The sequence below is a fragment of the Pangasianodon hypophthalmus genome, chromosome 17, assembly GCF_027358585.1.
Source record: "Pangasianodon hypophthalmus isolate fPanHyp1 chromosome 17, fPanHyp1.pri, whole genome shotgun sequence".
Lineage (NCBI taxonomy): Eukaryota > Metazoa > Chordata > Actinopteri > Siluriformes > Pangasiidae > Pangasianodon > Pangasianodon hypophthalmus.
This window is the reverse complement of record NC_069726.1, coordinates 2,768,322-2,792,983: the sequence shown is the minus strand read 5'-3', so window position 1 is coordinate 2,792,983 and position 24,662 is coordinate 2,768,322. Positions and strand designations below refer to the sequence as shown.

The 24,662-nt window shown below is 39.0% G+C and overlaps 2 protein-coding genes across 3 annotated transcripts; both read left to right on the top strand.

The window, feature by feature from the left end:
- The first annotated feature begins 57 nt into the window (after positions 1-57).
- ei24 (EI24 autophagy associated transmembrane protein) lies at positions 58-10,402 on the top strand. Its single transcript, XM_026944029.3, has 11 exons — positions 58-212; positions 1,870-1,997; positions 4,098-4,243; positions 4,349-4,409; positions 5,213-5,279; positions 5,368-5,492; positions 5,622-5,741; positions 6,501-6,612; positions 6,702-6,813; positions 7,192-7,266; positions 9,254-10,402. Exons 2-11 carry the CDS (start codon positions 1,956-1,958, stop codon positions 9,414-9,416), a joined length of 1,023 nt encoding a protein of 340 aa, XP_026799830.1. The 5' UTR covers positions 58-212; positions 1,870-1,955; the 3' UTR covers positions 9,417-10,402.
- Positions 10,403-12,772: 2,370 nt separating this feature from the next.
- stt3a (STT3 oligosaccharyltransferase complex catalytic subunit A) lies at positions 12,773-24,407 on the top strand. Of its 2 annotated transcripts, none has more exons than XM_026943881.3 (18): positions 12,773-12,911; positions 13,678-13,789; positions 14,320-14,380; positions 14,471-14,592; positions 15,213-15,358; positions 15,460-15,550; positions 16,591-16,697; positions 16,797-16,961; positions 18,379-18,559; positions 19,639-19,794; positions 19,892-19,983; positions 20,846-21,001; positions 21,648-21,836; positions 22,497-22,613; positions 22,722-22,824; positions 23,614-23,802; positions 23,886-24,001; positions 24,084-24,407. In XM_026943881.3, exons 2-18 carry the CDS (start codon positions 13,702-13,704, stop codon positions 24,120-24,122), a joined length of 2,118 nt encoding a protein of 705 aa, XP_026799682.1. In that variant the 5' UTR covers positions 12,773-12,911; positions 13,678-13,701; the 3' UTR covers positions 24,123-24,407. The 2 variants fall into 2 exon arrangements, with proteins under 2 accessions (XP_026799682.1, XP_053097055.1); XM_053241080.1 differs by having other exon boundaries at positions 12,827-12,887.
- The last annotated feature ends 255 nt before the right edge of the window (positions 24,408-24,662 follow it).

Sequence of the window (24,662 nt, the reverse complement as noted above, 5' to 3'; positions counted from 1 at the left end):
GCTCGCCAGTCGCATCTGTAGCGCGCGCACGGCGCACGGGCACGCGCACGCACGCGCACGCACGCACTGGCTAGTTCAATAGCCTGATAATACAACCCTAGCTAGCTCTCTCTCTCTCTCTATGTGTGTGTGTGTGTGAGTGTGAGTATGAGTGTGGGTTTTTGAAATAAGACTTAAGCATACAGAAGATTTAGGACTATCGTGTATATGAGGTATGAAGTTTTTTTGTTTTTGATGTTTGTAGCTGTAGCGTGCTAAATGTGTTTGTGTGAAGGTGTTTACAGCTGATGTAGCTTAGCTTAGCTTAGCTCCCTTTAAATCACACAGCGCTGTTGGTGTTAGTGTTTTGTTGGTTTGTGCGACATAATATAACCCTCAAAGTAATTCTTTTCAAACTGAGAGTTTAAACGTGAGGCTGTAATCGTGAATAGTGTGCGTAGAAATTAATATAACATCATAATAAATAATGATAATAATGATAATGAAACAACAACAACAACAACCAGCTAATGGTTCACAACAGCTGGCTGTTTACAAACAAACAAACAAACAGAAAGCATTAGTGTTTTATGTCTGTGTAGTGTAAACCACTTCAACATGCTACTTGATGTAATTAAAAGTAATTCCTTTTACACCTGGTGTTTTTAAGATGATTTGATGAGCTGTTTTTCTGCTCCTGAGCCTTGATCATGTTTTGATCATGTCCAGTGCAAAAGTTTGCACCCCCCTATAGCTTTCAGATGGAAGAAAGGAAAAATGTTCCTCTTTTTTTTTCATCTACAAATAACAATATTATAATAACATTCAAGCAAAAAGACAATTTCATCCGATCCAAGGCAAAATATAATCTAAATCTCGAGAAAGTCTGAAAGACATACATTTCTCTAGTCTTGATTTTGTCTGAAGGGTGTACAAACTTTTGCACACAACTAGACTCACTGAGGGGAAAAAAGGTACTAATCTGTATCGTTCCTTGTCGCTGGTATTGTTTGTACATACTAAATGTAGTATCTCTCTCAACTCTTATTGTAGTTAAGGCTGAGCGATATGACAAAAATATCATATATCTATATCATATATCAAAATATCACGATTCTCAAAGGCATTTCTGTGATACACAATATTTATCATGATATATGGGTTTCTTCGCAATACAGTAGTGTTGCACTTTTTTTTAAAGACAAAAAACACTATTTGGTGATTTACATAAATGTCTAAAAAATAAATCTCTTATTTTTTAAATTTAAATATATTTAATATCAGTTTTATTTACAAAAAAATTAACCCAAAAAAAGAGAAATAAAAACCCACAAAAAAGTCTTTTTAAGATTAAGTACAAAATTTGAGTATAAAAAATCCTAAGCTTGTATTAAATTTCTAAACATCCATGATATTAAAAAAAAACATATTGTGGCATAATTTTTCAGAAATTCGTGTGTGTGTGTGTGTGTGTGTGTGTGTGTGTGTGTGTATGTATGTATATCCATATAATTTCTAACAATAGAAATCACATAGATACTTATAATTACATAATAAAATTTATGAAATATTAAGCATTGGGTAAATTTTCGGCATCATATTCTATATGATGGATATTTTATTTATTTATATTAAACTGAAAAAAAAGGGTAGCTTGTTTTAAGTTATTATTCATAAATGAAACATAATTTTATGTGATGCATAAATAAAAAAATAAAGTCTTAGACCACCTTTCTGTTCAGAACGGATCCGACTTTGAGATGGACACGTGAGATGAGATAACACTTTATTGATCCTGAAGGAAATATTTCTGCTCAAGATAATACAAATAACAGTGAGTAGATTTGGGGAAAAGTCATCTTTGTAAAGAAAACGTCTTTGTCTTTACAGTTTACCGGGATTTCCTGCTCCTATCATGAGTTTATTTCCTGGCTCCCCCTCCTTCTGCAGTTGATGATTCTCCAGCTGGTTTGGAGATGACGGACAGCGTCAGGGCCTTCCTCCGCAATGTTGCGACGGTCAGCACCTCTCTCCAGCACACACACACACACACACACACACACACACACACACAAAAACAAAACAGAACATACCTTTACATTTAAAACATGACGCTCACTTAATAATAATAATAATAATAATAATACATTTTATTTATAAAGCACTTTACATTTTAAAGAAAATCTCAAAGTGCTACAGAAAAGAGACATAATAGTCTAAAGCAATTAAAACCAGCTGCCAACTTAAGATTAACACAGAAATTTAAACTCTAAACATTAAAACAGTTTTTAAAAAGTTACGCTTTTAGACCCCTTTTAAAACCATCAGTCGTTTGTGGAGCCCTCAGATGTTCAGGGAGGGCGTTCCACAGGCGAGGAGCCGCGGCGCGAAAGGCTCGATCCGCAGTGGTGCGGGTCTTAGTCCTAGGGGGGAGGAGACGATGAGTGTTTGTGGAGCGGAGGGAACGTGCTGAAATCTGTGGGGTGAGGAGTTCTTTAAGGTGAGTGGGGGCGTTGCCGTGAATACACTGATGTGTGAGGAGGGAGACTTTGAAATGGGAAGCCAGTGTAATGATTGAAGAATTGGTGTGATGTGTTACGTATTTACTTCAGTGTCAGTTGCACCTAGATCACAGGATCCCGGATTAGGGGTCACAGTCTCCGGTTTTGTTTCATTCAGTTATTTTACAAATTAATATTAGGAATATTGATGACAGACTTTGTGTGCTGATTTTTTGAAATGGTGCTGGGAGTCACATTTAGACAATCCATGTTTAAATGAATAGTGTATGTGTTATTTTAGTCTTTTTCACTATTCTGAGACACTGCGTTCGTGTAATTCAGCCATAAAAACAGACAAATTTCCCCATCCATCAGCCTCCACTAAACAAACTAGTGTTGTGTCCCAAATCTCGTACTTCTTTGATTCTGATATCTATACCATCTTTGAGTACTAACCCTAACCCTAACACTAACCGGTTTTCCTATTACAGTTAGTGTTTAAGTTTTAAAAACCTTTCATGTCACCTTCAAAACTACAGAAAGTTCTGTTTTGGATACCAGCTTTCTGGATTTTTTAGATTAGTAAGTACCTTTGAATGGAATGAGACATGAATCATGACAACAGTCATGACGATGGCGGAAAGTTTTAAGCGATGCAGAGCTTGAAACAGGAATAAAAAAAACTGTAGGGTGGTGAAAGCTCGGGGTCGATTGATGTCCATTTGCCTTTTACAGGAAGGGTGCTGTGAAAAATTAATATTTCGAATTTAGACGATTTTCCATTCTCTCCCAAAATGGAGTCTACAGGTGTTGTGGATGATCACATAGTTCTGCTTAGAGCTTAAATTTAATAATATCGGAGATAAATGGGAAAATCTGGAAGTAAGGAATAAAACTAGAGATGGTACAATACTGATACTGAAACCTTGAGTATCGATAACCCTCCGATATATTTTTCTTTAAAAACTGCTAATTTAAAATTTTTAAAAATACATTGCTAAAACACAAAACTGAAGGTTTTTTTTTCACACAAAAATCAATTACATTACAAATAGAATAAAGTGTAAAGTATAATTATAATAAAAATCAGTCCTAACGAAAAATACAGTCAAATCTCTTTATGTGTAAACATTAACAGTTAAAAAAAAAATTCCAAACTTTTCCATTTCTTACAAGATTGGATAAAATTTATTCTTTTTTCCTTCTGATACCTAATCCACCTTATTTATTTATTTATTTATTTGTTTATTTATTTATTTTTGGCTGGTCTTGACCTTGTTATCGGATCAGTGCCATCTCTTAACAGAACACTCTGTGCCTGCTGTGTCGTTCCCTCACCAGCCTCTCTTTCTTTTTGCTTTATTGAAGATAATAAGACAAAAGTATTCAGATGGTCATGTTACCAAGAAACCACAAAGTGTAAAACTGCAATGTCCTGAAGACACTGATACTGGAGACTCCTTCCATCAATGTTAAATAAACATCTCCATACGGAATTAGCGATTATTGTTCGACTTAGATTTTGAGCTGTTACTATAGAAATGATAATTCAGCATAAATTCAGCACCACTGAGGTAATATTGTTTAATTTATTCCACCATCTTGTTTTACATTTAGGGGATGAAAGATTCTATTCTGGGGATCGCGACGATCACGAAGCTCGACGCTCGAATCCAGCAGAAAAGGGAAGAGCAGCGGAGGCGCCGAGCGAGCGGCCCACTGGCACTGAGACGGGCGCAGAGTCAGGACCGTAAACATGAGAAGTAGGTGTAATGTGCGTCAGCATGCACCACATACAATCTTTCACATTTATACTGTTTTCAATCATGCTTAATGTTTTCCTTGTTGTTGTTTTTTTTCTTTTTCAGCGAGCCCAAATTAGCAAGTAGGATTTTTCAGTGTTGTGCCTGGAACGGAGGCGTGTTTTGGGTGCGTATTCTCTCGCTCAGTGAACGCGTAGTAGTTTACAGTTTGTATTTAGGGCTGAAAAATATATCCTTAGTTATTCATTATTGTGATATTATCAGAATGATAATGATAATGTAATTTCATTTTTTTTTTTTTTTTTAGTGTGCGTTAACCTTTTTTTTTTGTCTGTTTTTTGTTTATGGTGCTTAAGCGACAAGTGAAGAAAAATTTGAGGAAAAAAAGTCATAATATTATGAGAAAAGAAGTTGCATTAATTCAAGAATAAATTGTAATTGTAATCTTTAAATCTTGTAATTACAAGAAAAAAGTTGTAAGATTTGAAGAATAAAGTTGCAACATTGTGAGAAAATAATGGCAATATATAGAGAAAAAAGTTATAATACTATTGCGACTTTTTACACAAGTTTACTCAAAGGTTGATGAACGAAGCCCATTGAATAGGAGAAACATCATAAATAAATTGGTAAATTGCTGCTTTTTGAAAGCATCCAGATGAAATGTAAACAGAATGAGGACATCTAACCCAATGGAAATAAACTGGAACAGTATCCAGTATTTTTTACTTACTTACTTATTTATTTATTTATTGGCAGAATTCTAGCTAGCAGTACTAATGATTGCTAGTTAATAATGCTAATGCAGACCAGCCACAGAAGTTTAAAACTGGTGATGGTTTCTGTTGAGGTTATGAAATTCCCTTATGTCTAGTCCTAATAACTGGCGAAGGCTAAATGAAATAAACTGTCATAAACATACGGTGTGTTTAACTTTCTAACTTGACTCTTCTTTTTTCACCCCAACAGCTAAGTCTGTTTCTTTTCTACCGAGTGTTTATACCACTGCTCCAGACTGTCACAGCTAAAATTATTGGTATGTCCATCTCTCATTGTCATTGTGTTTAACTTCAGAATCCATTAGCTAGCAAACAAAAGGATTTATCTTGTGCGTTAATGTTTAGGTGATCCGTCGCTGCATGGAAATGTGTGGTCCTGGTTGGAGTTCATCCTGACGTCAGTGTTCAGTGCGCTCTGGGTTCTCCCTCTGTTTGTGCTCAGCAAGATCGTCAATGCCATCTGGTTCCAGGTCAGGCTGTTGAAATAGCCGGTTGCTTTTACTTTTATAGTTATTGCTATAAGAGCTTCAAACAGTAACACAGATGTAGAGCGTTGAGGAAGATGGGAGACGTAACAGTGTGTTAATTCCTCCGTATAGGACATTGCCGATCTGGCTTTTGAAGTATCCGGACGCAAGCCTCAGCCTTTCCCAAGTGTGAGCAAGATTATAGCAGACATGCTCTTCAACCTCCTTCTCCAGGCCCTCTTCCTCATTCAGGTACAGGAAGTGCTTTATTCGCTCCTCTCGCAGCATTAAAATGCAAACTGCACGTGATTGTAACATCAAGACTGGTGCACTGGGGATGCAAACGATATGCAAATTTGTGGCTGAAGAGTGGATTCTAAATCTTTCAAATATGTAAAATATATCTCAGTGCTTTACAGGGAAATTGTCAGAAAATGGTGGTTTAATAAAAAATGGAAGTGCAGTTAAAAAAATATCAAAATGAAGTGGAAAAATAATCATCAAAAAAAGTGCTAGTAAAATATAAACAATGAAAAACAGAAATTAAAAAATAGCAAAATTCTGAATCAATATATATCAATATGAATCAATATATAATATATTTTTTATTTTATATGTATTTATATTTTGATTATTTTTGTATATATATCTAGTAAAAAAAACATGGAAGGAAAATGCTAGTAAATATATAAATGGAAAAAACAGTATGAACAGAAATAAAATTTTAGCAAAATTCTAAACCATTTTCTTATTTTAGGAATTTTTTAATTTTTATGTTCTTTTTTTAGTATTTTTTATTATTTGTATTTTTAAAATAACTTTTAGGAGACTCCAATATTTAAATAGTTAAATGTCTTTAATGATATGATTGTAAATTTCTCAAAAATAATATTTCAGTAAAAAGGTAGGCATTTTTTAAAAACAATAAAAATGTGAACATTATGTGTAGAGAGAAGCTGCTAATTTTCTCTGTTTTGCTATTTTCTGTGTGTTTTTGCTCCTGCTCTCTAGGGAATGATTGTGAGTCTGTTCCCCATCGATGCGATCGGTCAGATGGTCAGCCTCCTGCACATGTCTCTGCTCTACTCGCTCTACTGCTTTGAATATCGCTGGTTCAACCACGGTGAGCTCCTCCTCAGCTCTCGTCAGTCTGTAACGATCCGAGTGTGTGTGTGAGCGCTGTTAGTGACGTGTCTGCTTTCTGGTTCGAAGGGATCGAGATGCACCAGAGGCTGTCGAACATCGAGAGGAACTGGCCGTATTACTTTGGCTTCGGTCTGCCCATGGCTCTGCTGACTGCACTGCCATCTTCATATATCATCAGGTAGATTATTTGGTCAAGCTGCAAACTATAGTGTTTTTCTGGCTAGCTTAATCCATTAATCCATTCAGAAACCCAACGTCATAAAGCTTCGACCGCTAACTGAACTTGCATGAGTTGTGCCATTTGGAGAAAGAACACTGAGTCACAACTCATGATCTGTTAGTAAAAGTTCAACTGTTGTAATACCACACATTTAAACATCTGGTTTTTTTTTTCTCAAGATCTGTATATCTATAATGCCCTTTAAGGTTTAATACTAATCAGTGTTTTGTGTCAAATGGAGTTACATTGCTTCTTTTCCCTTAAACAGATTTACAGAATTACTATTTAATGTGTAATTCTTTTGCACTTATTCAGTGTCTGCTTTATTTCTTTCAGTGGCTGTCTCTTCTCCATCCTGTTCCCGCTCTTCATCATCAGCGCCAACGAGGCCAAGACCCCTGTGAAGCCATAGTGAGTCTTTCTAACACATGACGCTTACATGCATAATTAGGCTATGACTTTTAAAACAAACGTGTTTCTGTGAAATGATGTGTCTCCTTTTTTTAATGACATGATCTGATGCACTTCTCACTGCACAATCAATTAATTAACTAATGCACTTCTCACTGCACAATCAATTAATTAATTCATGCTGAAAAGCAGCCTCTGATTCAGTACAAGGCAATTTGAGATGGTTGTGTTATATATGAGGAGATAGAGGCCACACCTCTATCACTCTGTCATGCACACAGGCCACGCCTCTTTCACGCTGACATGCACATAGGCCACGCCTCTTTCATTCTGACATGCACATAGGCCACGCCTCTTTCACCCCGACATACACATAGGCCACGGCTCTTTCACGCAGACATGCACATAGGCCACGCCTCTTTCACACTGACATGCACATAGGCCACACCTCTTTCACGCTGACATGCACATAGGCCACGCCTCTTTCACACTGACATGCACATAGGCCACGCCTCTTTCACACTGACATGTACATAGGCCACACCTCTTTCACGCCGACATGTACATAGGCCACACCTCTTTCACTCCGTCATGCACATAGGCCACGCCTCTTTCACGGCGACATGCACATAGGCCACGCCTCTTTCACGCCGACATGCTCATAGGCCACGCCTCTTTCATGCCGACATGCTCATAGGCCACGCCTCTTTCATGCCGACATGCACATAGGCCACGCCTCTTTCATTCTGACATGCACATAGGCCACGCCTCTTTCACGCCGACATGCACATAGGCCACGCCTCTTTCATTCTGACATGCACATAGGCCACGCCTCTTTCACACCGACATGTACATAGGCCACGCCTCTTTCACGCCGACATGCACATAGGCCACACCTCTTTCACTCCGTCATGCACATAGGCCACGCCTCTTTCATTCTGACATGCACATAGGCCACGCCTCTTTCATTCTGACATGCACATAGGCCACGCCTCTATCACCCCGACATGCACACAGGCCACACCTCTTTCACCCCGACATGCACATAGGCCACGCCTCTTTCACTGTGACATGCACATAGGCCACGGCTCTTTCACGCCGACATGCACATAGGCCACGCCTCTTTCACTGTGACATGCACATAGGCCACGCCTCTTTCACTCCGACATGCACACAGGCCACACCTCTTTCACCCCGACATGCACATAGGCCACGGCTCTTTCACTCCGTCATGCACACAGGCCACACCTCTTTCACTGTGACATGCACATAGGCCACGCCTCTATCATTCTGACATGCACATAGGCCACGCCTCTATCATTCTGACATGCACATGAGGCCACGCCTCTTTCACTCCGACATGCACATAGGCCACGCCTCTATCACTGTGATATGCACATAGGCCACGCCTCTATCACTTTGATATGCACATAGGCCACGCCTCTATCACTCTGATATGCACATAGGCCACGCCTCTTTCACTCCGACATGCACATAGGCCACGCCTCTATCACTTTGATATGCACATAGGCCACACCTCTATCACGCCGACATGCACATAGGCCACACCACTTTCATTCTGACATGCACATAAGCCACGCCTCTTTCACGCCGACATGCACATAGGCCACGCCTCTTTCACGCCGACATGCACATAGGCCACGTCTCTTTCATTCTGACATGCACATAGGCCACGCCTCTTTCACTCCGACATGCACATAGGCCACGCCTCTTTCACGCCGACATGCAGGCCACGCCTCTTTCATTCTGACATGCACATAGGCCACGCCTCTATCACTCTGACATGCACATAGGCCACGGCTCTTTCACGCTGACATGCACATAGGCCACGCCTCTTTCACGCGACATGCAGGCCACGCCTCTTTCACTCCGACATGCACGTAGGCCACGCCTCCTTTACTGTTAGTGACAGGCACGGGTCTTTAATTAGCACTGTACAGAGATAACCCGTTTCCTTCATCTGCAGCTATTTCCAGCTGCGTCTCTTCTCCCTGGTGGTCCTGATCAGCAACAAGCTCTTCCACAAGACGGTTCATCTGCAGACATCTCTGAACTCCTCGAGCTCCACGGAGAAACTCGTGTCTCCTCACGCATCCCCGATCCGCCACAAAGCTCCGCCCTCTCAGTGACCTCAGGCGCTCTGCAGACAGGAGTTTGATTTGCGTTCTTTGTGTTTAAATGCATTTGAATGTTTTTGCAGAGGATTGACCAGGCTTCATTTTAACTGTGAATGACAAGCATGTGGGATCGGACAGAGCTGTGTCTCGACAGTGGCGTTCTGTTGGACTGATTTTTGTACCAATTGAGTGCCATTTAGGTGATTTTATAGAAACTACAGCACAAAAACATTTTAATTTAACCACGTCGCCCCGGTCACTGTCCTCTTTTTACCTGGCCTTGTGATTTCATTTAATACCACAGCTAATGAATGCATCTGAGTCGTGTTTGTGTCATTAATGATAGAGCGATGGAACAAATGAAAAGTCCCTTTAATCCACAAAATCGTGTTACCTTCATGCTTGCATTCTTGTTTTATTGTGTTCTCCCAACCTGTCATTCATCTTTTAATAACAACACTTGATTGAGATCAGCTTATTATTGTGATAGACTAAACAAGCTGCTCTTTTCTATATGATCGGTCCTGTTTAATATAAATTTAAAAAAGCTGGATGCGGAACTCCAATCAAATCTGTCGGTGATCAATATGAAAACGAGGCTTTATGCTGCTGCTGTTCTCACATCTGGAACTGACGTTAAGCTCAATAATGCCATGTCCAAATCTATCCTTCACTACAGTCGCCGCCCCTCTTGTGATATTCATATAGACATCGATATTCATATAGATATCGCATAGGAATCTCAACAGGTTACTAATGTTTTACTGAAGCACATACCGAGGCCCCGTCTCACTGTCAGCGAATCCACTCGGGGAGAGAGATGTGTGGTGTACTTCTTTTAGTTTTATTGTTCTTGCTGGTTTTTTTGAAGCGGTATGTCATTAACGTAAGAAGTGAGTAGTGTTACAAATCCAGGTTGATATTTGTGAGTGACCTTTTTTTTGTAAAAAGTATTAAACCTAATTTCAATAAATTTGGTCTGTATATACAAATTTAAAGGTTTTATAGTCTTTTTTTTTCCTTTGGTAATAGTGTTTCATTTTTTCCCCCCTGTAATCGGTGATACAAATACTAACTATAGCAGGGGTGCACAAACTTGTTTTGCAACCAGGGACCCTGAAACAGAGCTGATCAGAGCACAGGTGTTGGTTATGAATGTATGTATTCAATGTTCTCAGTAGAGCTGTTTGTATTTCAGTCAAGCGAACAATTATTTAAGCTGATAACTAAATAAGTACTGTACCAGCTTTGAGTGCAAAAGTTTGCACACTCTTACTTGTAAACTTAAACAATGTTTAAAGTGAGTTCAACAAGTAACAACAGAAGGGCAGAGCGTATGTTAAGATATTAATGAAGCATATCTGCGGGGATGCATTCTTTTTGAGCTTGCTAATACAGAATAAATTTATTACATTTACATTAATTTAACACAGGATTTCTGTTTTGTAGATAAACTAACAGGTAGAGATCTACTTTTTTTTACTCGAATGATGAACAGCATTTGGGATGGTATCAAATATGAGGAATATGATATCAAATATGAGGAATATGAAATTGTGTAATAATAAAATATGATGATGAAATACACTATTTTGCCAAAAGTATGTGGACACTCATTGTAACGACTGAGATCAGGTGTTTGAGCCACACCCATTGCTAACAGGTGCGTAAAGTCAAGCACAAACATGGGCAGTAGAATGGCTCGTACTGAAGAGCTCAGTGACTTTAAACCTGGCACTGTCACAGCAAGTGAAATGTGAAAAGTGAAATCCACGCTGTTGATCTGCCCTGGTCATCTGTAAGTGTTATTATTGTGAAGAAATAGGAGCAACAAGAGCTCGGCTACAAAGCAGTAGACCACGCAGTCTCACAAAGCAGGGCCGAAGCACATAGCAAATAAAAATCGCCTGTCGTGTTGCGTCACTCACTGCAGAGCCCCAAACTGCCTCTAGAAGCAACATCAGCACGAGAAGTCTGTGTCACAAGCTTCATTAAACGGGTTTCATGGCTGAGCAGCTGCACACAAGTGCTGGCACTGGACTCTGGAGCAGTGGAAACTCCTGTATTCTCTGGAGTGATGAATCACTCTTTGCTATCTGGCAGTCTGATGGACGAGTCTGGGTTTGGCGGATGACAGGAGAACGCTACCTACTGGAACACACAGTACCAAGAGTGAAGTGTGGTGGAGGACAGATAACAGTCTGGAGCTGTTTTTTTCAGAGTTTCCGAGCATTAGTTCAAATGAAGGGTAATGTTAATGTTACAGCATACAAAGATATTTTAGACAGTTGTATGCTTCAATGACTGCAAAAAGTGATGTCAGGTAAAGTTTATTATTACTACAAAGCAATTTGTATACATGCCTGTGCATACACTGCAAGGCACACATAAAATACATGCTGCATTACAATTTATTCCTGGGACAATGACACCTTATTCCTTTGTACAACATGTAGCAACATCAATAATTACAGTATACAGCAATAAATACAATATAGAATACAGTACAAGGTACAATGCAATATAGAATGTCATTTTAAGTAATATACAGTCTGTATGACCTCTGATGACTAATTGTCCTGCTAGTAGCAGTGCTAATGCCTCTTTTTGTCACAGAGTCCGTACTCAGACTGAGTGACAGTCAGAAATTCATGCAGTGGACTGGTTGGATCTTGCAGGTGTCGTTTAAACTCTTTGCATGTTGTCTGTGAAGACTGAAGACACAGTTTGATGAGTTTGGTGTTCAGAGAACTCCAGTGGTCTTCACAGAGCCATGACCTCAGCTGCAGTGAACACCTTTGGGATGATTTGGAACGTCGTTTGCGAGCCAGTCCTTCTCGCCCGACACCAGTGCCTGACCTCACTACTGCTCTTCTGACTGAATGAGCAGAAATTCCCACAGACACACTCCAAAAGCCTTCTGAGAAGAGCTAGACGCCGTTATATCCGCCTATGGGTTGGAATGGGATGGTTAACAAGATTATATAGCTGTGATGGCCAGGCGTCCACATACTTTTGGCCAAACAGTATATTAGTATAATATAATAATATAATAACTGGTCTGATAGAAGGATCAGGGATTGAGTCACTGTCCTACACACTCCATTAAACTCTTCTGTTGCCAGTTAATTCGTTCCTGTTTATCATCTGGTGCAAAAACAATGTTTAAAAAAGTCAATATTTTGCAATTACTTTTCTTCCTGTACTTTTCTGTATATATATACATATATACATACATAAAAGTAAAGAGATAAAGAGGCACATCTGTAAGGACACGTCAGTTCTGAATCGCCATAAAGAAAGTGTGGATTTGTCATGGTTTGAATGACAGCTGTGCAACCAATCAGAATCGAGGGAATGGAGCCCTGCTGGGTGGTCAGCCAATAAGCGCAGGTTTTACGTGGCTGGGCGGGGCTCTGGTCGCTCACAGAGTAGTGTGTGTGTGGGGGGAAAAGTGAAGTGTGTAACAGGAGCGGAGTGGAAGTGAGCTACCGATGAAAGAAATTGGTAATTTTATTAATTTGCTGAATAACTTTGAGATGAATATAGATACTCTGCAGTGTATACGGAGATAATTAGTTGAATTAGTAGAATGTTGTAGCAGGCTGTGTTGTTAGCTTGCTAGTTAGCAAGCTAGTTCAGGTTAGCAATAGGAAATGAACCGTTTTTAATGATTTTTAATCTTTTTATTGCTTATTTTGTTTAAAATTATGTTAACGTTATGTAGAGGTCATAAGAATTGCAATATTATTATGCATGAAGTATAAAACTATCAATTTTTTGCATTTTTGTCCAGTTTCACGAGCAGCTAGCTAGCTCATGCTATTTAATTTAACATATTTTAAGTAACTGACTCCATTGACTGGTTCATTCACTTATTTTGGTTACTATTTTAGTTCATGCTAACCATAATGCACATTAAATCATTTTCTTTGCAAAAAAGGAAAAAAAAACAACCTTGATTTGTTTCCCTACCCGTATTCCAGAAAACCCGCCTCTTGAGCAAGGATTGGTTCACAACTAGAAATCTTTTGCGTGAACAGTGAAATCAGCCAATCAGCGCTCAGGAGATTGATACTCTAAGCCAATCGTAGTGCAGGGAGGCGGGATTTGCGTGTATACAGGTAGACTAATGAAAAGAAACCCTACCTGACTGGATTAGCTGCACCTCTGTACACTTGTCAGACTGGCTGCTTGGAACCAGGATGTCACACATTCAAGCAGTGAATGTTACAGATGTCAGTAAACAGCTAACTGTCCTTCTGCGTTCCAGATATCGAGTGTTAGCAGAGTAAAGATGACCAAGATGGGCTTCCTGCGGCTGTCCTATGAGAAACAGGACACGCTGCTCAAGCTCCTCATCCTGTCCATGGCGGCCGTGCTGTGTGAGTGCTTTTCTTTTCTTTATTTATTCTACAGCCAGGCCATGTCTTAACACCTCATACTTCTCTCTCTCTCTCTCTCTCTCTTTCTCTCTCACTGTGTCTCTGTGTCTCTTTGTGTGTCTCTCTCTCTGTGTCTTTCACTCTCTCTCTCTCTCTCTCTCTCTCTCTCTCTCTGTGTCTCTCTGTCTCTGTCTCTCTCTCTCTGTCTCTCTCTGTGTGTGTCTCTCTCTCTGTGTTTCTCTCTCTGTGTTTCTTTGTGTGCCTCTCTGTCTCTCTCTCTCTCTCTCTCTCTCTCTCTCTCTCTCTGTGTGTCTCTTTGTGTGTCTCTTTGTATGCGTCTCTCTGTCTCTCTCTCTGTCTCTCTCTCTGTTGCCCAAGCAAATTAATATAAAAGTTACAGAGACAGTAACAACAAACAAAGGAATAGAAAACCTATAATGAATAAAATAAACACTAAACATGAACAGACATTAATTAGATGTTTGTCTATCTCTGTCTCTCTCTTTCTGTCTCTCTCCATCTTTTTGCAGCGTTTTCCACTCGCCTTTTCTCTGTGCTGAGGTTCGAGAGTGTCATCCACGAGTTCGATCCGTAAGTATCCACACACACAGATGGAGCCCGTAAGGTAAGATGGAGATGTTTACCCTGCATGATTGTGTCTCTGTCTTCTCCTGAACTCAGGTATTTCAATTACCGCACCACTCGTTTCCTGGCGGAGGAGGGCTTTTACAAGTTTCACAACTGGTTCGATGACCGTGCGTGGTATCCGCTCGGCAGAATCATCGGAGGCACCATCTATCCCGGTACGCCGAGTGAAAGTCAACACAGTACTCGTATAGGATGCTGGAGTGGACAAATCGCTAGACAGGCAGATTTCAACCACCAGAGAGAAACAAACTCTACCCCTTACTAACGTTTGTGAAAATAAATCTTTCATTTGGTATGTAGCGATGTGAAACTGTAACACGCTTCACGGTGCTGTGACGCACCTCGGTGATGTAACTGACACACTCCAGCTGAGGTGCGAGCTGGAAGTTTGCTCGCAAATGAATTTATGATTTGTCCATTCCTGCATGAATATGCAAATGAGCAAATCGCAGGTTTTCAGTATCACTTTCGAACCTTTTCACACATACTGTTACCATAACAACCACTATTTCTTCTCTATGTCCGCTTGTAGGCTTTATGGTTTAAAGATTTCAGTGTAATTTGCATGTCAGCCTGTGATTGGTTCAAACTATGGCTCTTATTTAGTGACATCACAGATTGAACAACTATCAGTTTTCCACTGAGCAAATTTTAAAGTTAACAAAAAGCAAAACCAACAATTGCTTTAATAGTATTTCACAATCCAAGAGGAGTTAACGAATCAGACTTTTGTGTTCAGGGAGACTTTAAGAATGAAAACATTTTTACTGTGCAGGTTTGATGGTGACCTCGGCGGCCCTTTACCACATGCTGCACTTCTTCCACATCACCATCGACATCCGAAATGTGTGTGTGTTCCTCGCACCGCTCTTCTCCTCCTTCACCGCTATCGTCACCTACCACTTCACCAAGGAGCTCAAGGTTTGTTCTCTCTGTCCTCGCTGACCTGCTTCAGGTTCGCGCTCTCGCACTCGGATATCAAGGAAACGATGGATGAATTTCTTTTTTCTTTCTCGTGACAGGACGCTGGTGCTGGACTTCTCGCCGCTGCCATGATCGCTGTTGTACCAGGATACATTTCCCGATCGGTTGCAGGCTCCTACGATAACGAAGGTTTCAAAAACCTTTATTTCTTAAAGTAACGGCTTTGCTTTAGGAATTGGATTGTTATGTTATTTATGCACGAATAATATCAAAATATAATATCTCGAGTGCGATTAAGAGAGTTCGTCCCTTTGAAAAGAAATCATGTAAGGCAAAGTTAAAGTTTAGCTAAATATATCGACAGTTTATCTTTCAGCTGCTGTTTATCTGTAAGTTATTATAATCCTGTGAATTTTATTTAAAGTACTTTTCAAGTTTATGTTCCTTTTCTCAGGTTTCATCCTTATTCTTATATATAGTTTAATATTACATATCGTTTTTATACTGTATTACCATACAGACCCTTTTCGTCTTTCACTTATAAACACTACGCTAAATTATATGATTATATGATTGTTGAGTTCTCGATTCTGATTGGTCAGAAGTTGATCATTAATTTTCCATAACAGCAGCTCTGACAGTAGTGCAGCCGCAAATCTCCAGGCAGATTTAAAAGCTGTGTAGTTGTTTAACAACGAAAAGCGTGTAAGTGTTGATACGGTGACGTTTATGGAAGGAGTCTCCAGTTTCAGGCGTAAAGCTATAACTTTAGGTTTTCCGACATCGTCAGGACAGAGGAGTTTATGCTTTGTGGATTTTTTATTAACTTTTTTTTTTATTTTTTATTAACTTCAAGAGAGAGAGAGAGAGAAAAAAAGAAAGACTGGCAAGGGAACGTCTGTAACGTAAATGATATGGATGTATGACATGTCGTTCTTTAATAAAGAGAAAATTGTAATATTTAACAAATTGCTGTGGTGTAAGAGGAATAAAACACTTCATGAAGCGCACCATGACATTTATTATATTTCCTTCACTGCTCGACACAGAGTGTTTTATCCCTTACTTATTTCTACCACAGTGATGCAAATATGCTCCTATTACAATTTTGACACGTATCCATGACAACGAGAGTATCTAGGTCTATATTAACATATGGATTTACACAGTAGGGAATTGTTTCTGATTGTAATTCGACACGCATCGCCTCTTTTTCTTCCCGTGGAAAGGAATTGCTATTTTCTGCATGTTGCTGACGTACTACATGTGGATCAAGGCGGTGAAGACGGGTTCGATTTACTGGTCGTCCATCTGCGCCCTGGCGTACTTCTACATGGTGAGCGTCCTCCTAAGTGGTAGTGTTGTTATCTTTACGCATGAGCGTTCAGATTTTTAAAGCCTGAGATGCTTTTTTTCTTAATATCAACGTCTGCAGGTGTCCTCGTGGGGAGGCTACGTGTTCCTCATCAACCTGATCCCTCTGCACGTACTGGTGCTGATGCTCACCGGACGATTCTCTCACCGCATCTACGTGGCTTACTGCACCGTGTACTGCCTGGGCACCATCCTGTCCATGCAGATCTCCTTCGTGGGATTCCAGGTAGACAAATCACGCACATGTCGTGTTACGGTTCTGCGCTGTCCGGATGGTTCTTACGTCGCATTACTTAGAGCTGAGCTCCACCACTAATCTCCACCTCTGTTCATGGGTGAATATGTGGGCGAGGGAAAAAACAGATTAACAATTCTTGATTGGTTCATAATGAACTCTTTCATGCAAAGTGTTTACACTGTTTTTAGGAAAATATAAGATGTAAAACACCTCCAGATCACATTAATAAAACATAAATCATTATCCTTATATCCAGATAGACTCTAAAACGCTTCTAAAAAAAATAGTTTTCCAGTATAGATAGTTAATTATTCCTCCCAAATCAGCTGCATTTGCAATGCGAGAGTTTTAAACATCATAGATTTTGTAAACAAATATATTTTTTTTCTCTGCCCCATATTATGATCTCTCTCTCTCTTTTGATATGATGATCTAATGATCCCTCTCACTTTTTTTTTTATTGATATTTATTTTTTTATATAAACTAATCTTTGCACAGTATTCATACACATGGGCAGTTCATTTACTTTTCAAAATAATGGATATTTAAAAAAAAAGTCCAAAGTTATATTACAAGACATTTTTAAGTAATAATTAAAAAAAATCTGTCTATAGAATCTGGATATGTTTTTAAATAATTAATGTTTACAGCCTCATACGGTCAGTGACAAGCTCACCAACAAGCTTTGTTTTCCTGCAGTGGGCGGAGCTAATTAAAAAAAAAAAAGAAAAGGGGATATGAATATGGAATATACAGTTTTTAAAAATGACAGACTGCACAGTTGTCACGTCACACTAGCTAGCAACAAGTTGCTTGTTTGTAGCATGTAGCGAGTGCGAATACTGTCGTTTGTTTGCGTGGCCTGTCCAGCACCTCTTTGTTCCATCATAGCCAAAATGTATACGCAGCTAAGCAGTTAAACACTAATTACCTAACGCACTAATGAGTGTGAAAATCTCGTTTGATTGATTTGTTGTGTGCTAGCTTCGTTGTCTAAATGTTTTTGGCTACATATGCTCATCAGAGGCACCAACAATCTCTGCTACTTCCTTCCAGCTTTATTTTTCTTCATATGCAGTTAACGAGAGGTCGTATATGACAAGATGAAAATAAGTTTATAGGTTTTTCATCTTTTTTTTGTGCCTCACACTGTAAATGGGACTAATTGCAGGTAGTGAGCAGGAAACTGAAGAAAAGTCGGACCACACTTGCCACAGGATTGGTTCGAGGAATCGTTCGAGTCAATAGTTTGGATTTGTTATGTTACTTGTATCTACGTCACACCTAATGCCGTTTGTCAGGCTGTCACTGAAATCACGTAGTGTGAACCTAGGGTTAAGCTCTTTGGAGATATTTAACTGCTCTAAACAGTATTTTAATGCAGTCACGCTTGTTTTTTTAAAGCCCGTGCAATCCTCCGAGCACATGGCTGCCTTCGGCGTGTTCGGCCTGTGTCAGATTCACGCCTTCGTGGATTACCTGCGCAGCAAACTCAACGCCCAGCAGTTCGAGATCCTCTTCAAGAGCGTCATTTCCCTGGTCGGCTTCGTGCTTCTCTCCGTCGGAGCCGTGCTCATGCTGACCGGTATGCTGACACGACACACCCTGTGCTCACTCACACACACACACACACACACACACACACCCACACACCAGCTCAGTCTGAGAGCTCTTATCTTAATGAAAAAAGTGTTTGTTTAAGATTGTAGCACAGGTTGATGACAGGCAGGAAGTAAATGTTAAGTGTGTCAGTCAAGTTTTCATTTAATTTGGTTTATTACTCGGTTGCTGTAACAGCTTCTTGGATAACAATAAAGATAGATGTAGTTTTATTATTAAAGCACTTTTTAATAACCTGGAGACACCGTGGTTATGGGGTTGGAAAACAAGGTTAGGATGTAAGAGATGATTGACAGCGCTGTATTTTCTGTACTGTAACCTCCACTGTGCTGCTCACTCTCATGCTTTAGTTAACATAATTTCACCCCAAAGTACAGCAAGCTACTTATCTAGTGAAAACTTGAATTCCTCGGACCGCATCTTTATTTTGCTTGGGTTTGTGACCTTTTCCACATTTCACTGCCATTACGGTAATAACTTTAATGTAGTCAGAGAAACATAGACACACGACAGTAAAGCTTGTCAAGGCTCTGTTTCATTTGTGAATGATTATCACCACATCAGCTGACATTAAACAAGTTTCTCGCTCTTTTCTAGACCTTTATTCTACACACTACTCTGTACATTAGCATTCCTACCGCACATCACAGTTACGTCTGAAGGTCTACAGAGTTCTCGTCAGGGGTTCCCAAACATTTCAGACAGACAATCCTAAATGGACGTTATATATTTTCTGTTCCTGAGCCTTGGCATTTTGGTTTCTTCTCAGCTTGTACATCCGTGTTCAGCGAACGTTTCTGCGTATTTTCACATTCATTTTCTTGAATTTTGAGTCACTTGATGCTGTTGAGGAACTACAGTTAGATGGATGGAGAAATTTGTCCATTTTTTCCGCAGCATGTCAGTATTTTGTAATATTAATTTGAAATGTAAATTAACAACAACCTCTTTTGTAAATCAAGTTGTCACTTTGAGGTTCGAGCCATAAAAAAAATAGCACTCTGGTCACCCTATGATGATCATGTGACTCTCTGTTGTGATCAGGGAAGATTTCCCCATGGACCGGCCGTTTCTACTCTCTCCTGGACCCGTCCTACGCCAAGAACAACATCCCCATCATCGCCTCCGTGTCCGAGCACCAGCCCACCACCTGGTCCTCGTATTATTTTGACCTGCAGTTGCTGGTCTTCATGTTCCCGGGTAAAGTAACCTACTTTTTCAATTCTATTTTGTTTTTTTTTCTTTGAAACTCAGAAACATAAATCCTACATGTTTTATTTATTTTTATTTTCTCCAGTGGGTCTGTATTACTGCTTCAACAACCTGTCAGACGCCAGAATTTTCATCATCATGTACGGCGTGACCAGCATGTACTTCTCAGCTGTGATGGTAAGCGGCATGTATATGTACCTTTAAAAAGAAAAAAAAAAAATACTGTCAGAATCTATACGTTTAAGCAGTTTGGTGTAACTGTTGAAATTTGTTTTTCTAATTTACAGATTCTCACATCTGAAGCTTTTAAAATCCTGCATTCTACTTTTATTTATCTAACATAGTATTGAAAATGGTTTCAAAATTTTTTTTGATCTTTTTTTTAAGCAATTCCTGTCTTTTTATGTGGCTGTATTTCAAACACTGCCCTATTTGCCATACAGTGCACTACGTAGGCTTTATGGCATAGGCATTATGTTATACCCTCTGTAGTGAGCGTATGTAGTGAATATGAAGCCATTTGTGATTTAACTTAATAAATTATTTTTGCATGGAATAAATTAGTCCTTACACAGATTTGTTCAACAACTAAAAACATTACTGTGGGCAAAAAAATCAAACATAATCTGAAATATTAGTGATGACTTTACATCTCATTGTGATTTCCTTTAATTAAGAAGTTTGAGCTTCTGTGATTAATGCAGTACGGACGCAGGGTGTTGACTCATGCAGTATAATATTATAGACACATTAGTATCTAAATTGAATTGCATTTGAATATTACGTATTTTAATAAGTAAAATCTAAATGCTTTAGGTTCTTTAAAGACATTTAAGCCGTGAATCTCACTGAAAATAAAATATGCAAATTAGTTATGATGCAACAAATCAAAACTTAGAGTCATGAACAGTGCATGTTAACGCAGTAATGGTTGCAATACCCCAAAAGAAATAAAACTCAGCACAGATTTATTTTTAAAATTAGGCAGTGCTTGTACATTGTGTAATTTGGGGCTGTGATCCATTTTTCCCCGCTGTAGGTGCGTCTGATGCTGGTTTTGGCTCCGGTCATGTGCATCCTGTCAGGAATCGGCGTTTCTCAGGTTCTCACCACGTACATGAAGAACCTGGACGTCAGCCGACCAGACAAGAAGTCCAAGAAGCAGCAGGACTCTACCTATCCCATCAAGAATGAGGTGAAAACTTAAAAGCGCTTGTCTTTTTCAAACTGGTGGTGGTGTCTTTGGACCTTTTGATCACCTGCGATTTAATTGAAACTGAGAAAACCGAGTAATTGCTAGGCGAAGTAATATTGACATTGTCATGAATTATACAGTATACACTTCACAGGTCTCGTGATAACAATTTTAATATTATAAAATGTTATAATTACAATTGCAAACTCTGATTGGAGAAAATATTGGATTCTTTACCAGAGTTTTTAATTTTTCTTCATTTTCAGTACTAAATAATTTTAACAAAAATTTTTTAACTAAAAATATTAAATGACAGCAAATCAAATCTGTTTTGAGTTTTTATCATGTTTTATAGAAAAGATTGTGATAATATATTTTTCATTTTTCACCCCCTAGTGAGTAAGAAATTTAAGAGAGTTGGAATTTCCTTGCAAAAAGAACAGATAGATGGAGGGAACTGACTAATATTGTCCCTTTTAACGTCGTTTAAATCTCTTTTGCGATTTGTCTTCAAAATGGCCGACGTGTGACCTCAGTGTTAATCGGGAGTTACGTGTTCCACAGCAAACAGTAAACAAAAGCCTGCATTACTTTTATTCCTGCTCAAACAAACCTCGCTGATTGTCTGATTGTGTATTTTTTGCAGGTTGCCAGCGGAATGATCCTGGTCATGGCTTTCTTCCTGATCACGTACACCTTCCACTCGACGTGGGTGACGAGCGAGGCCTATTCCTCTCCCTCCATCGTGCTCTCGGCTCGCGGAGGAGACGGCAGCCGCATCATCTTCGACGATTTCAGAGAGGCTTATTACTGGCTCAGACACAACACTCCCGAGGTCAGCCGTGCACGGTTATTCACTTCCTTTAAACACATCCTCCATACTCCTTTCACCTGTAGTGTAGGTGTGATCACCACTGACAGTAACTTCAACACATTTCTCTGTGCGGAGGAAGAAATCTCTTTACTCCAAACTCACTTGTAATAAAAGTCTAAGTGGAGACATTTAAAGTGTAACAGCCATTACACAGGAAGTGCAGACGGATATGAGACGGACATCATCAGTCTGTCTTTACAGAGTTTTAATTCAGCTTTTGCAAACATTTAAATTTGAAAATTCATGAAAATGCTACAAAAATATGTCTAAATGTTTATTGACAAAACTCAACAGCTGCCATTAGACTTCCATTAAGTTCGGAATAAACAGATTTCCTGCTCAGTAATGGAGAATGTCCAAATTCATTCTCTAGTAATTACACACATGTTAATGATGGAGTAGATGCTGTAGACATTAGGTTAAATTTTTTGCAGTGACAGCTCACTTTTCACGTTTTTCACTTATTTTTAAATTAGTTTTATTATTGTGCAATGGTTAGTAATAGTGAGTCAAAGCAACTGGTCCTAATGTTAAAGCTTTTTTTTTTTTTCCTCCTCGTGTGAGCTTCATTCGCTCATTCACCATCACTTCCTGTTTCTACACATGCTTTTTCTCCTTCAGGATGCTAAGGTCATGTCCTGGTGGGATTACGGCTATCAGATAACCGCCATGGCAAATCGGACGATTCTGGTCGACAATAACACCTGGAACAACACGCACATCTCTCGAGTCGGCCAGGTGAGTGCAGCCTCCTTTACACTGGATTTCATTATTTATAATCAGGTTTTAAGCTGGAACTAGTGTATATAATAGTGTGTGTTTTATATTTTGTGTGTGTGTGTGTAGGCGATGGCCTCCTCAGAGGAGAAGGCCTATGAGATCATGCGAGAGCTGGACGTCAGCTACGTGTTGGTGATCTTCGGAGGACTGACCGGATATTCATCAGATGGTACGTTCTCCTGAGGATAAATCAATAAACCAATAAAAATGAAACTTTATTTTTATTTATCTATTTTTAATTAAATACAAGAGCAAATATACATATCCTAATAATTAGAGATTATAGTCTGAAATGTCCAAGTAAACGGTTATTGACTTGATTTTATTAATTAATTAAAAAAGAAATTAAATTCAACTCACTTCTTTCACTTCTTAAATTCAGCTTTTTTTATTTCTGTATTTATTTATTTTTTAAATTATTTTCTAATGGATCTTGGTCTACTTTGAGGAAGTTTTCATGAAGTTACTTTTCACATTAAAAAAAAAAGTTTTATTTTATCTTATTAATTTTTTCCCATTTTCTCTCTTTTTGTCTATAGATTTTTGTATTTAACGTTATTTTATTTCATTTAGTTATGGAATTTGGTCTACTTTTACTATCTTGTCATGAAGTTACTTTAAAAGTTAATTTAAACTGTTGCCACTTTATTATTTTTTAAATATATTTCATGTATTTAGGTTTTACTTTTTTTTAGATTATTTTCTTATAGAGTTCAGTGTACTTTTAGTAACTTTTCATGAAGTTAGATTTCACTTTTATTTTCTGAAATATTGTTGTATTGATATTTATTTCTAGATTAGTTGTCTTTTAGTTGCCTTTTATGAGGTTACTTTTATTTCTTAAATATTGCTATTAAATATTGGTATTTTATATTATTTACCTATGGAATCCATTTTATCTTTTCATGAAATTGATTTTCACTTTAATTTTTTTAATGTTACATTTCTCGTCTTGCAGACATAAATAAGTTCTTGTGGATGGTGCGTATCGGAGGCAGCACAGACACGGGGCGGCACATTCGGGAGCACGACTACTACACTCCCACCGGCGAGTTCCGCGTGGACAGGGAAGGTTCTCCGGTTCTGCTCAACTGCCTAATGTACAAGATGTGCTACTACCGCTTCGGCCAGGTCTACACCGAGGCCAGTGAGTGTCTCTGTCCAGGCTGCTCCACTGATTCTGGTTTTAAATTCAGAGCACTAACACTAACTAACACATGCTCTTTGCAGAACGTCCTCCCGGTTACGACCGCGTCCGTAACGCTGAGATTGGCAACAAGGACTTCGAGCTGGACGTGCTCGAGGAGGCGTACACCACAGAGCACTGGCTGGTCAGGATATACAAGGTAAACCTCTAAACATCACTTCAGCGCATCTCTGTAAAGTCAGATGAAGATCTGCTGATGAGCCTGTCCTTCTGTCTAACAGGTTAAAGACCTGGACAACCGAGGCCTCTCGCGAACGTAAAGCCCAGACACTCACAATTCACACACACAACGACACAAACACACAGCACTGAACACCTTCCCCTGTGATCTGAAGAGCAGTGTGGATGTTTTTTATACTTCTGTTGTGATTGCAGGAAAAGATTCTATTGTCTTTTTTATGATTTATAACGTGGTGTTAGTTTTTTTTTCTTTGGAATGAAGTGAGACTTCAAAATGTCCAGAAAACCGTCAGTATGTATTTCTGCAATCAGTGACCAACCAAATGATTTGTCTAAAAATGGGGTAATAAATGGAGTGAATGGGATACATGTCTTTTTTTTTATTATTATGGTCAAAGGTAAATGAACAATTAAAATTTTTGAATTTTTAAAACTTTTAAAAAGACCAACCTGTTCAGTCATGAAGGGCTACTAATGAGCTATATGTTATGAAATAAAGTATTGCTCAAGATAGCTAGCTAACATCGGTTTTCACTGAATGCACTTCGCAAACATTTATTCATTTCATTGATGCTTTTAAAAATAATAGCTGAGGATTAGAGGTTTCAGCTTTGTGGTGC

Excerpts from the sequence above, each read along its gene's own strand:
- stt3a (XM_026943881.3), top strand. The coding sequence starts at position 13,702 with ATGACCAAGATGGGCTTCCTGCGGCTGTCCTATGAGAAACAGGACACG. Across the intron at positions 21,002-21,647 it reads CCTATCCCATCAAGAATGAG|GTTGCCAGCGGAATGATCCT; the intron begins GTGAAAACTTAA and ends TATTTTTTGCAG. Across the intron at positions 21,837-22,496 it reads TCAGACACAACACTCCCGAG|GATGCTAAGGTCATGTCCTG; the intron begins GTCAGCCGTGCA and ends TTTCTCCTTCAG.
- ei24 (XM_026944029.3), top strand. The coding sequence starts at position 1,956 with ATGACGGACAGCGTCAGGGCCTTCCTCCGCAATGTTGCGACG. Across the intron at positions 5,493-5,621 it reads TCAATGCCATCTGGTTCCAG|GACATTGCCGATCTGGCTTT; the intron begins GTCAGGCTGTTG and ends TCCTCCGTATAG. Across the intron at positions 6,814-7,191 it reads CCATCTTCATATATCATCAG|TGGCTGTCTCTTCTCCATCC; the intron begins GTAGATTATTTG and ends TATTTCTTTCAG.